The sequence below is a fragment of the Episyrphus balteatus genome, chromosome 2, assembly GCF_945859705.1.
Source record: "Episyrphus balteatus chromosome 2, idEpiBalt1.1, whole genome shotgun sequence".
Classification (NCBI taxonomy): Eukaryota; Metazoa; Arthropoda; class Insecta; order Diptera; family Syrphidae; genus Episyrphus; species Episyrphus balteatus.
This window is the reverse complement of record NC_079135.1, coordinates 32704677-32718732: the sequence shown is the minus strand read 5'-3', so window position 1 is coordinate 32718732 and position 14056 is coordinate 32704677. Positions and strand designations below refer to the sequence as shown.

The window sequence follows — 14056 nt, the reverse complement described above, 5'->3', positions numbered from 1 at the left end:
TAAACTTCCAATAAGCCAAAATTCAAACAAAAGTCAACTACCTACTGACTCTTAATTAATATCTAATATTTCCAAAACTAAGCTTCAGTGGACATTAATTTAAAAGGGATGCATGATGCACCTGATCAAAGACATCATAATGCACATCTTTGTCTTTCTCTATATAAAGCAATCTCTAATACTTAAGGTCCTTTTAAAGAGGATTTTACAAATGCTTCAGTGGTTTTCAGTAAACACATTATAGAGATACCTTATTTCTGGGAGAATATTCATCCAAAAAGGGAGCTATATATGTATATACTCTCAAGAATCTTTCATTCAAGCAGAACAACATGCATGCATATGCGTACTATGTGTCTTATAGCAAAAGCTAAGACGTATTTCTTGCAGAAGGTAAAAGGATACATACATATAACTAGCCATATGCTTATCAGGCACATTATCAACAACTCTACCAGATATAAATGGAAATATCCTTGCAAATGGCATCCTTGAATGATTTCATTCAACCCAATGAGATCATTCGTCGATTTTGTAAAAGCAACCTTCGATTATCGTTTTGGTCGATAAGATTATAGGGAATTTCTGTGAATGTGCAAAAGGTAAAAGATATACCCGTTTGAGTGAGTTTCTATATCAGTCTTCTATATGTTTATTCGTTGTCATGTTGCTTTTGTAAAGGGATAACACATGTGTCCTAGCTTCAAGCTAGACAATCCGGCTTTTCTTCACATCGAAGTCAGATTAACTTTTATTTAGAAAGTGCAAATAGGTGTATATGGTACATGAAGATTTTAAAGAAGAATTTTTCTCACACAAGACTGACACAGACAGCACGTCAAACCACACAATCGTTTTCACTTTTGCTTTAATATGCTTGAATTCCAGAAGGAACAGATATCAAGGAATCAGTTTTGCGGAATAACAGAATGCACTAGTACTCAGTATTATGCATCTTAAATTCCATGGGAAATAAACTGCTAAATTCTTGAAGTAATAGTATGTTTTCTTAGAAATTTCATATTGGTGTTCTATTACACATCCATTGAAGAGGACTAAACTTGGTAGCTTACACGTTATCCTTGAGAAACGTAAGATATTTCTTCAGATAGATCTACCGATATTTTGTCGCCTTAGTGCCATCCAACTTACATTCACTGGCTAAGAAGAAAGTTTGCAAGAAAACACAACATACGAAGAATCGTCCTTTTTCGTTGCTGTTTAGAGTATGAGTTCAAGAAGACTCGGTTACAAAGTGCTGTGAAAAAAAAATCCCGATTATTAAGAATGAAGAAAAACTGTCCACTGACGACAAAACATGAATAAATGTATTTTTCACTTGCGATATAGGTGTTATATATCGGGTAATGCAAGTTCAAGTTGCTTCGGTTTTTTTAAACTTTTTGAATTAAAATTTGTTATACCTTCTAGAAAAAATTATGTTAAATTTGCCCTCCAAAGGCGAAAAATAACATCTAAAGTGAATTTGAGTTCCAAGAAAAGTAGGTATGCAATCAGATTTCATTTATTAAGATGCATTTTTTAAAAAAATATAATTTTTATACCTGAATAATTTTTTGAATTTTGTTTTTTCCCAAAATCAAAACTTCAACAAAAATCCATATCTAGTTCTCGAAAATTTGATTTTTCAAAACAAAAATCAACATTTTTTTAAGAAATCCTAAAATTTAATTTTTTTTTAAATTTTGATTTTGTTTTACATACATAATATATTCAATCAATAATAAGCTTTTGCGTTAAAAATATTCGTTAATATTGAACCAGTTGTTTGAGAGATAGTCCAAAATTAAAAAAAAAAAAAAAAAAACGGTTATATTGGAGCTCCGTCTGTCAGTCTGTCACTCTGTCAGGAGGTCTGTCGGTCTGTATAAGGAGCTAAAGCCTAAAAGGATAGACTTTAAACTGTGTGAGGCGTTTTTGGTAGGTATTAAGTTTTTTAGACCACGGTACCTGTCATATACCAACTTTGGAAAAGTTTAATCTTCTCAATTAAATAATTACATTTATCCATCTTTTAAGTAAAACAAATTTTAAAGATCGTTATTTTAAAAAAATATGGGAGGCACCTCCCATATTTTTTTAAATCTCCTCCGTGCTTAATTTCAACGAATTAAAAAAAAAGTGTGATAGTTTTTTTTATCAAAATTTCGAAAATAATACGTACATTGAATTTTTTTGAAATTTTGGTTTTAGATAGGTATTGATTAGTAATTGCTACAAAATGGAATACCAACTTTAATTTAATATTTTTAATATTTTTTTTTTTTTTGTTTTTTTAAGTGTTAAAAAAAACCGACTTTACTGATTTCGAATTTTCTTTCTAAAAATACATAAAATGAAAGAAATCAAATTGCTTGCTCTTTTTGCTTTTTGGACCTCAAATTCAGGAAAGATGTTTTTTTACCTGGACTTTATATAAATGTGTACAATGTATACAGTGGTGGCAAAATAATTAGAAACATCCTCCTTTGTTTACAAAATGTTATTTTCTTCTTACTATAAATACAAAATATTTAACAAATTTTTAGCAAACACAAGTGCTGATATTATCCTTGTAACATTTTAAGAAAAAAATTTTAGAATTTATCCAACAAAAGAAAAATATTGCAAAAAATCTAAAATATAGTCCAATTTTGTGTGGAAACACTGAGGAAAAATTACTAAGAAATATCCTGTTTTTGATTTTTAGCATTTACATTTGCCAAACTTGGTCAATTAATTAAACGTTCAATTAATAAAAAGGACTATCACCAACTAATTTCTATTAGTTGGTTAATGTGGTTGCAGTCCTCGATAAATGCCACATGTTCCAAAAAAATAATAAAACGTCCTTAACAATATTCCTGACACACCAATTCCTTATATTCTAGAAAAAGAAGATGCAATAAAGAGGAGATCCTTAGTAAAACATCAATCTCTTCAAATACCTCTGTTAAAAAATATTTCTAATATTTTTTATTCATATTAAGAACATACAAACATTTTGAAAAAAAAGAGCGTGTTTCTAATTATTTTTCCACCACTGTATGTACATTAGGGCGTTCGTTATTTAGGTTTTTTTTTCGAGAATCAAGTTCCTAAGTGGAAAAAGTGTTTCTAAATAATAAAAAAAAATTCCTCTAATTTTTTCAGATTTTTATTTTGACACTAGATGGCGCCCCAAAGGGTTAAAGTTTTTTCTCATTTGAAATAGGTACAATGTGTTGACTGATGAGGCCATTTTTTAGATAAAGACTTTAACCAAAATTTGATCTGACCAAGGGGTCCTAGAAAAATAATTTACACCATTTTGAAAGCGTTGTTTAATGCAGACAAGAAACTCATCAAAAATTTTGATTTAAGTCTATATCTAAAAAAAATGGCCTCATCAGTCAACACATACCTATTTCAAATGAGAAAAAACTTTAACCCTCTTGGGGCGCCATCTGGTGTCAAAATAAAAATCTGAAAAAATTAGATACATTTTTTTTTTTAATTATTTAATAACAGTTTTTTCACTTAGGAACTTGATTCAAAAATAACGAACGCATTAATGTACATACATTTACAAAATTGGTACATAAATAGTTTTAAAAATTTCAGCCACTTTATCTCCTAGATCAAGTTCGTGCGCCCCAGTCTCGTGCGCCCCAGTCTCGTGCATTATATTTTTAACATCACTGTACCAACCATTCCACATGTTTACTATACAAAATAGGTATTAAGGGCAAATATTATAAGAAATTGGAGCACTTCCTCCTCAAGGTATTGCAAGTTTATGGTATTAAAGACAGATTGGGGTTTATTTAAAGTTTGACGATGATTTTAAGGAGTGAGTTTATACACTCTGTGTTGATGCTGATGTTGTTTCGATGATTGGAATGCATTTTATACCTTTAAGCCATGTTATGATGTAAGATTTTATACCCAATTTTCTGGCTTCATTTAGAGAAGGGGGGGGGGGGGGGGGGAATGTTGATGCATGTAGGGATAAGTTTTCGCGATGCATACCTACAATATTTTTATTAAGTTTTGTTGTGAAAATTTTTGATCGTAAAAGGTTTAACTTGTATCTATTAAGAACTATATGATTGTGTGTGGAAGTTTACTTTGAATGTTTTTTTTTTTTTTTTGTTATCTTCGAAAGGCTTGAGTTTCATTTAACTTACAAATGAATATGATTTGTTGATATTTCTTTAGATGCAAATTTTGGTTCAAAGTTATTTATGAGAGTTTAGTTAGAGTAAACAATAGTTTATAGGATTATGAAATAGAAAAAGTTTTGCTGCAGTAAGAGCCCAGAATACTTTCACATTTGAACAAGGAGATTATCCTGAGGCTCATGTTCCTTCAGTAAATTTTGAAAAATTTTTGTGCTTTTTTATTGAAACTAAAAACAAAATTAAACACAACTTAAATTCAAATGTCTCTCTCTCTCTCTTTATTTAAATTAAGATTTTTAAACAAAATGTTCAGTTTTAAATTCAAACAGTTTTCTTCCATCTTCATTTGGGTAAAATGGTCTTTTTGGAATAATGGACAATGGCTATCATAAATAATACCCAAAGTCATCCCTTAAGCGCCTCTGAACACTCCATTATCGTTGGACACAGAAACTATACCATACCACCCACCGATTTGCTGTTGAGTAATAAATCTTTCACAGTTCTTCTCACTTAACAAACCACTCCCAATGCCAACTAGAAACTATTGCAGCAAAATTTTCAACAAAAAAATAAAAAGAGGAAAAGAACCCCCCTAAGCTCCACCGTGTCCTTAAACGCAACAGAATAAAGTGATATGCAAGGGCATATGCTTCCAAAAAGGACATTAGAACAGCTGAACGCAATACAACGTGGCTGCTACCGCTGCCGCTAGCCGGCCGGCAACAGTGGCTCTTCTTCAAAATATACAAACAAACCCCCAAAAGAGACATAAATAAAAAAAAAAACATACCTCCACCATTGCGAAAGACCAGATACGGAAACCTCCAAATATTTCCAAGGCCCACTGCATAGCCTACACAAGCCATGACGAACTCCAGTTGATTGGACCAGTTGCCTCGGCCTAGTTCGGTATCCATGGTTGTGGTTATTGGCGGCATTTTGGCGTCATCTGCCGTCACCAAGCCGGATGCTTTTCCAAAGCCTAGAGCAGCATCCTTATTGACGGATGGACTTGAGTCTCCGTTGGATAAAATTGAATGTTTCTAAAAAAAAAACAGAAAAATAAATGAAGAATTGAAAAAAAAGTCGTTAAAAAGAAACACAAAACCATAAAACAACAACAACTTGAATGTAAAAACAACAACAAAAAATTAGTCCTCGAAAAAGAGTATGTTAACGTGGTTGTTTTGAACTGTAAATTGTAGACTGACGAAACATCATTCCGTGTATATCCTCATAGGACGACAGGGACTCTTGAACGTTATACATTGAAGTGAGTGCCATGGAAACTCTGGTTGGACGTTGGACAGTGCGATGGGATTAGTTTGATGGACAGCATCAGTTACAAGCAAAATAGCTAGCATTCACATTTATGCGTTCATTTGGATATGAGAATTGTTTTTTTTTCTTAGTTTTTTCAATATTTTTTTTTTGTAGTTCTTTTGGGATGTTGCTTTGATTTGAGAGTTTTTTCATTTCTGAAGAAAAAAAAATAAAGAAATGAAAAGTAGGGGTTTGTTCAAGTACAAGTACATGAACCTTCACTTCTGACCATCTTTCCAGCAAGGGTTTGAATTAAAAATTGAGAGGCCATGCATGACAGTTATTTTTGACTTTTAAATACTATTTTCTAAATTTAAGGTTAAAGGGATCTATACCAATGTGAAAATATGTTGTTTTGGTAGAATATTTTCAATTTAACTAAAATGTGATTCGCAATCCACCATTTTGAATCAAAGATGCACCAAAGTGCATTTAATCAAATAACCCGGTAGGTACTATGAATTTGGAATTAACGTTAAATTAGAAATTTTGTGCATTTTTGATTCAAAATGGTGGATCGAGATTGGGGATCCTTCTCCATGGCGAGAAATATAAAAATTTCATTAAAAAAAGCAAAAAAAACATTATATTTTTATGTTCTCAGGCTATGGAATCAATTTTTTTGTTTGACAACCTATAAAAATATATACCATACTTACTTAGGGTGACCAGCGCCGTAAGGCGGCTACAATCCGCTGTGGATTTGGGCCTCAACCAAATATGATATATTTGGTATATATATACCATGTGAAAGCTTATTATTTCACCTTTCATATGACGTATCAATCTCATTTCAAAGATGCCTACAAGAGAATTTAAATTTTTTTAAAGTCAACCATGTCGAATTTCCAGACTGAGATTACGGTACTTCCCACACTGGTGGCTGTTCATGATCAACAGATCTCCACTGGTGTTTTGAGGTTTTTCGCAAGTTTCTTGATTTAACATTGTGTAGTCTACCGTTATGTGTGATATACCAAATGAAAGGTAATTGTGTCAGGATACTCATAAGAGTTTAATAAAATTTCTATCTGCTCTTGGTCAAAAATTATAACCTGTTGAATTCTAAAATTTTATTTTGCCGTTATCTCAAAATTGTGTTTACGAAAATGATTGAAACTTCGCACACATATAGTCGTGGTCATGGTCTATCATTACTTTATATTATTTATTCCTGTATCTATTAAAGAAAAAAGATAAAAATAAAAAACAATGAAAATCGGTTAAAAACGGTCAAAAATCGTGTTTTTTAAAAACTTGTTTCTTCCGCTATTCAATCAAAACTCACTAAACGTTTCCAAGTTTTTGCGCATGTATGCATAAGGCTAAAACCTAAATGTCCTATAAGTTTGACATTTTTTGAATGCTCCAAAAAAAAAGCTAAAAATCAAAAATTACACAAAAATACCCCTAAAAAACAAGGTGTTTTTCAAAAATTCATATTTCGAAACGCAGAGTAGAAAAAAAATCCGTTTCAGACGCCTAATTTTTTTTTCCATCATCTTTCACCTGGCATCTTTAGAATTGTCAAAAAAAAATTCTTTTACCCAATATCATCATTTTGTCATAGCCCCAATACGTGTACAACGTTCAAACAAAACGTTATAGCTTAGTTTCAAAATTTTTTAGAATTTTTTCTTAAATTAATCTCATCTATCTATAGCAGAAAAAATCAATTCTCTACGGCTTTGCATTTAGATTTTGGCCAAAATTTTATCTTTCCGTTTTACCCCTGTTTACCCTATTAAATGACGGAATTTTTAGAAATCCTTCATTCGGATTAAGCTTTAGGTTATTATCTTTTAAATAAGCTATAGAAAATTTTTGTATCTCTAATAGTTTATTTTTAATTTTGAATTGAAATTTTTTGCCGCACTGCGAAAGTGCGAGAGTGTAACGTTAGAAAATGGCGTCACTTTTTTGTGGTGGCTGCCATGGTTCATCGATTTATAAGACGTTATCACGTCAAAAAAAAAAAAACATTTACAATAATTGGAACCTCTTGAAGGTTTAAATTTACCACCTGCTCCTGTACTAAAAATTGTATTGAAAAATTTATTGATTTCGACGAAGCTGACAAAATTCAAACAGCAACATTGAAAACCACTAGATGAAATAAGATTCCAAAATTAGTAAATTTTATGAGGTTAAAGGGCGGGATTGGCTATTTTTTCCAAAAAAATATCTTCTAAGATGTTCAAATCAAACAAAAGTTTAAAAATTTTGGTATATTTTCGAATGCCTATTTTATTTTTTTGACAATATTGCATTTTATACCCGTGAAAATGCACCACACCAACAAAATCAGAACTACCTACCAGATTTGATGAACGATCTTCCTCCAAAGAATCAACATTTTGAGCAACTTTTATGTCAGATATTGAATTTATAAGAAATTTTGGTATTATAAATAACCAGTGTCTTGAGTAGATATTTAACTGGTTGAATAAAAATAGTTTTATTTTTTTAATTCCTTTAGTGTTTTAACAGGTTCGTACTTAATTAACCTCAATCTTGAATCTATACTAGTATTTCAATCTTAAATCAGTATTTCTCCATTTTTTGAACATTTTTATAATGATTTATTTTATTTGTATCTTCATACCTATAAAACAATTTTCGCACGTTTTTAGAGCAGTTTTCTTCATTTCTGACTTTTTCAAAAACTTTTTCAAATTAAAAAAAATTGGCCTTTTAGTTCGAGCTGCAGCTTAAAATAGAGACAAATACAGGGATGGACAAACGCACGACAGAATTGGTGAGAGCAAATTTTTTTTATCGTATGCTCTTTCTATAATCGAAATGTTATGTATGTATATTAGGGTGGGTCAAAAAAATTGAAATTCATTTTTTTGATTTTGTACTCCAAAAAATAGATTGTTAGACACCTCTAGAATATGCACACCAAATATGAACTCTTTATATTAATGGGAAGGTCCTCCGCTTCGCAATTTTCCATTTTTACATCAAGCTTTTAGGTACTAAAAAAAATCATTTTTTTATAAATTGACTTTTTCTTGTAGGAAATTTAACGCTCTACAAAAAAGGCCTTATACACTTTTTTTGTTTATTTAACCGTTTGATAGATATTTGAGGTCCAAAAATCGAGAAAATCTTCAAAAATTCGTTTTTTGTTCAAAATTTTGTAAAAAATTAAAAAATTATGATAATCAAACGCGCAAGAAATATTCTTGTAGGAAACAGATTGCTCCACAAAAAAGGTCTTGTTAACTTTTTTCATTAATCTAACCATTCTTAAGATATTCGAGGCCAAATAAATTATAAAAACATTTTTTACTTTTAAAAATGTTCCAGTTCACTGAAAATTTATTATTTTCGAATTAGCAAGATGAATTCTTGTAGGCGGTTTAACGTTCTAAAAAATATTCCTGGGCATTAAATCGATTGCTTTAACCGTTTAGAAGATATTCGTATTTTAATCTATCAAAAAAATAATTTAAAAACAGGAAAAAATGACACCAACATTTGCATGAAATATAAGCAACTTGAGTAACCTAACAATCCTATTATAAAACTCTCTAAGGCCCAATTTATTCACTCTCCATTATTTTTAAAGGCTCCATTAAAAATTATAAAACTGTCAAATCGCATACAAATTTTAAAATTTCCCTTTTTTAATGGCGACTTTAAATTTAATGGAATGTGAATAAATTGGACCTAATTGATGTTTTTGTCCGCTCCTAAAGCTGCTAATTGGTTCAATGCAAATGATAAACAATACAAATGTCTACTGAAATAGAACTGATTGCGTAATTTTGGTGACATCAAAGGTAAAGCTAGTTTAAAATTTATTATAACAATTATTGATTTACCTCCAACTAAACAAATTTATTTTATAATCATTTGTTCCAAAGCATGCACCAGAGACAAAAGTTTGACATCTTCCAGTTCAATTTTTATTTTGTAAAACTGCCTACGATTTGACGTAAATACACATAATTCTCTTTTTCCCTTCCATTGACTTGAAAAAACTACGGCTTTGTATTTGCGTAACCACTTTAATTTTTGGTTGTAATAAAAAATTTGAAGATGAATGAATGGAAAATTATTGTTGCTGATATTGTTAACATTAATGATTTCTGTAATTAAAATTCAAAACACCTTCATTTTTGGCATATTATGACGCTTAATAGTTTTATTCATTGATAAACAAAATACTTGATCAATTCTTAGCAGAACATTTTTATCGAAGAAAAAATTGTGTAATCTTTCGGTAGCTTATTATTTTTTTTTTTTTTTCAATTTTGATAACATTCAGCATTCAGATAATAAAATCGTAAAAGATAATCTTAATTTGTTATCTTTAAGATTTATTTTTGCACTTGAAGTTTTTGTTAACTATTTCACTTTGTACATTTTCAATAACATTAAATATCACACAAATCAAGTAGACAGAATTATAGACAGCTTATAACTTTGTTAAATATTGTGGAGGGTTATAAATTAAGTGGACATAATTAATTGACACACGTCTAGATAGCAGAAAGTGTCAATAGAATGTAGATATTTATTATTTGTTTGTGTTTTGTTAGGTTTTTGCTATTCAAGAAATAGAAAAAAAAAATACACTTTCAAAAAGTACAAAGTAATCGGCACTGTTCTAATTGTTCAGTATTTCAGTAACTATTTATTCTTAAAAACTTCTGATTTAATCAATTTAAGAACAGTTTCATTCTATCAAAAACTAAAGAATTCCATTTGAAGATAATATTATTAAAGAATGAGGTGTTACGTCGTAAATTACTATTTGATTTAAAAGTTTCTTTTTATCAAGAAACTTCTAAATGGATTACACTGGTTTACAAGGGTTTTGTTGCCGAAACAAAAATATACTTTTCCAAAGGTTTTCGGTGTGCTGAACTCGAATCCGAAGTCAGAAACAACTAATCAGCTCCCGTTTTTGAGATATTACTGTTAGAAAATGCAAAAAAATGTTTTTTTTTCAGTTCTTCGGACCTTATTCTTTTGTATAACGAAAATCGTTTGAGCATATTTAGTAACGGTTTCTATAAGAAGATGTTTTCCATCTTTCGATACCTGTTTAAATCTTTTCAATATCTTTTGTATTGCCCGAGATATCATAAAATGAAGTAGGTGGGTGTGGCTTCATACATCCTAAAGGAGATAATGACGTTATAAAGTTTATAAAAATACCAAAAAACTGAGGATATCTCGGGCAGTAAAAAAGATATCGGAAAGATTTAAACAGATTTAAAAAGGTGGAAAATAGTTCTTTTAAAAACCGTTACTTAATATGCTCAAACAATTTTCCTTATATAAAAGAATAAGGTCCGAAGTACTGCATGTTCTAACGGTAATATTTAAAAAACGGGAGCTAATTAATTTTTTTTGACTTCGGATTCGACTTCAGCACACCGAAAACCTTCAGAAAAGTATATTTTTGTTTCGGCAACAAAAAAAAAAAGTTTAATTTTGTTAACCAGTGTTATCATCTCATATCATAAAATTTTTAAAAATACAAGTTTTTTCTTTTATCATTAATTCATAGGCCTACTTATTTTTGCTGTTTTCAAGGTAATTTTTTTTTTTTAAATAGACTCCACCTATAGGTATGTAGTTTTGTTTTTGTTATTAAATTAATGTTTGCAGTTTTGATAACAAGAATCGTTAGACGTACAAATACATAATAAAATTATTTATTTCGTTGGTATTATAAAAGGAAAAATTGGAAAATATGTACAAAACAAATTGCTTTTAAATTGATGGCAATATTAATTTATTTGATAAATCTTTATCTGTTAAGTGTTCTGCGTCACAATTGGAGAGCTGACATAGTTTTATTCTTATGAATGACGAATTTTTTTAAAAACTAAAAAAAAACACTCAACATTTTTCAACTTAGCGAATCAAGCGAAAATATTGATATGACGTCTGACTACCATTATCATCAATAAAACTTCATAATAAAAGAAAGAAGTTAGTGTTTAGTGAATGCTATTTGTTTACATTTCATTTGAAAATTTTATTTTTATTATTGCAAAAGAAATGTGAACAAAATTTCCTATCAAAATTTGTTTACATTCAAGATTCAATTCAATTAAATTCAATTCAAAGATTCATTTATTTTTATATAGTTACTTTAACACCGTTTTAAATTATTTTGACAGCATGAATTGAAGTAGGTGCCTATGATCTTTTTTTGTGTATTTCTAATTTCTAATGAATTCGACACATTAAAAATCAAATTTACGAAAAATTCATCGAACCGTTTTCAAAAAATTTAATTTTATAAAAAAACGATTCTCCACAATAATTAATGGTTCTTGCCATAGAACTATTTTTTTTTTTTTTTTTGTCTGACTTTCTCGAATCTAAGACATTTGATTTCAATAAATTTTTTTGCACTTAAACTAAAATTTAAAAAAAATCATTTTTTGATTTTTAAGAATGGTTCGAAATAGTTTCTGAAAACGGATTTTTTGATCGAATTTAATTGAAAATTTAGGTATGTTTTGTTTAATATTTCCTTTTTGCATACCAATTTTTTTGTTGTTGTAGTTTTTGAAGTAGGTACCTATGTTATGTAAAAAAAAACTAAAAATAGTTTTTTTTTTATAATTTTTTTTTCTAAAAGTTATTTTCTACCCAAACTTCGTTTGGAGCTCAGAACCTTGAATGGTTTTGTAATTTTAAATTAATTTTTTTTTATAATATTTTTTTTTAACATAAGTCTTCTGTGAATTTCTGGAAAGCCTTATTATTCCAAACAACATTTATCATAACATTTATCCTTTAAAGAACGAAAAAAGTCAAGAATTTTCTATTTTTTTTTAATTTCAAAATTTTATTATTCATATCGCATGGTGGCGTGGTTTTTAAAAGAAAAAAAAATTGAGTAAAGATTTTGTGCTGGATTAACTCATATTAGCAAAAACATCCCTAACTAATTTAGTGAAATGAAAATTCAGGCAGTAACAATTTTTGTTCTTTTCTTTACATTTTTTGTTTTGTCTTTTTTTAAGCAGTTAAATCAGAACCGAACTCTAGCGTTTACAGAAGGTTTTGATGCGCCCCTGTTTTTTTGAAAACAAATGCCTTATCAAAAACAAAATCTATTTCTGCTCTTTGCATATTTTTAAAACATTTTTTTTTTTCCAAAAATAAATATAAAAGTTTTGCAGACTTCTATAAACTGCATTTTGTCATAAAACTTAACCGTCAATAAATTTTACTAAAAATCACAGGCGTTTTAGATTAGTATAAATATTAATTGATCGCGATCATATGACTTTGATTACTTTATAATTTGCAAGATAAGCTTTTATACAATAAAACCAACCATGATTAATTTCTAATCGTCACCATGATAGATATACTTTTCGCCTAATCATAACTCAGAAAAGATACCAGTATCCAATAAATTCAATTGTTTTTTAACTCTTTAAAAAAATTTGTTGATAGCTATTTCCGTTAAAAATTTCTATCTATCTATCTTCCCATGGCTACGCCTTTGATGAAAACTTGCAATTTGAATAACCCATCAAGATGGTCATAGAAAAAGATACAAAACGCACTTGACTATCTCAAAGAAAAGCAAACACAAATTCGAAAGCTTACCAAACCAGGTTTAAAGTGTTTATGTTTACGCACAAAAAAAAAAAAAAAACTACAAGATACAAGATTTATATAATCCAATTCTACGAATGTCATCGAATCGGCTAGACTCAAACTCACCGTCATTGTAGGCTCAACGGCAGAAGTGGTGAAATTACCAGAACCATTTCTCTTCCAGTTGTTTGAATCAATTTGCGTTGCCATGTCGCACTCTTTTTTCGTATGTAAATTGCGGCAATCAATCTATACCGCACGCGTTATGATCAATTTAACGTTTGTTTTAATTTGCTCAATAAATGTGATAATTAGTAAAAAAAAAAAAAAAAAAAAATCTATAAAAACACCCGGCCGGTATGACGGCACACGGCAGCGGCACACACGGCGGTATCAAAGCAACAAATTAATATATACAAATTTTATTGCACGTCGACGTTGTCGTTGTCGTTGTCGGTTCGATTGGTTTTGGTTATGGTCGAACGGTCTATGGTCGGTCGGAAGAGATCGTCTATTCCGCACAAAGCTAAAGGCACGATCTCAACTTATCGCTGTTAATTTTCAAACAAGACTGACCCATGGTTCAATCTTTTAATTCAACAACTGGACGTTCGTTGTTGAGGGGGTAACTCTATCTACTTACCAATTTTGTTGTTGTAATTTATTTTAAATCAGCTGGCTGGTTCCACCGTGTGTTTGGGTGGATTATCTATATCGAGATACTACAAAACAGTTGATTACATTAGGTACGCGAGTACAGCAATATCAGTTACATCTTATTGCTATCGAAGCTTGTATTGTACATGTTTTCCAAGATATAAACTATATACACGGGCAAAGGTGTGAATCAGCTTATTTTCTGTCTAAGCAGTTGAAAGCGTCATAATACCCAATCCACTTGAAATTATTATTAAATTTAGAATGAAATACTTGGCATTAGAAATTTATTGAAATATGTAAATGATGAAAATAATTTT

General features: G+C 29.8%; 1 protein-coding gene across 3 annotated transcripts in view; it reads right to left on the bottom strand.

Annotated features, from left to right (window-relative positions):
- Positions 1-13675, bottom strand: part of LOC129909056 (sodium- and chloride-dependent glycine transporter 1-like) — a 53947-nt gene extending 40272 nt beyond the window's left edge. The window contains exons 1-2 of one of the 3 annotated variants that reach the window (XM_055985997.1): positions 13206-13675; positions 4957-5209 (exon numbers count right to left, since the gene is read on the bottom strand). In XM_055985997.1, coding sequence (XP_055841972.1) covers positions 4957-5209; positions 13206-13289 — 337 coding nt within the window. In that variant the 5' untranslated portion in view covers positions 13290-13675. Of the gene's footprint in view, positions 1-4956; positions 5210-5274; positions 5763-13205 lie in introns of those variants that run through there. The other 2 variants (XM_055985999.1, XM_055985998.1) reach the window with 2 other exon arrangements.
- Positions 13676-14056: the final 381 nt, after the last annotated feature.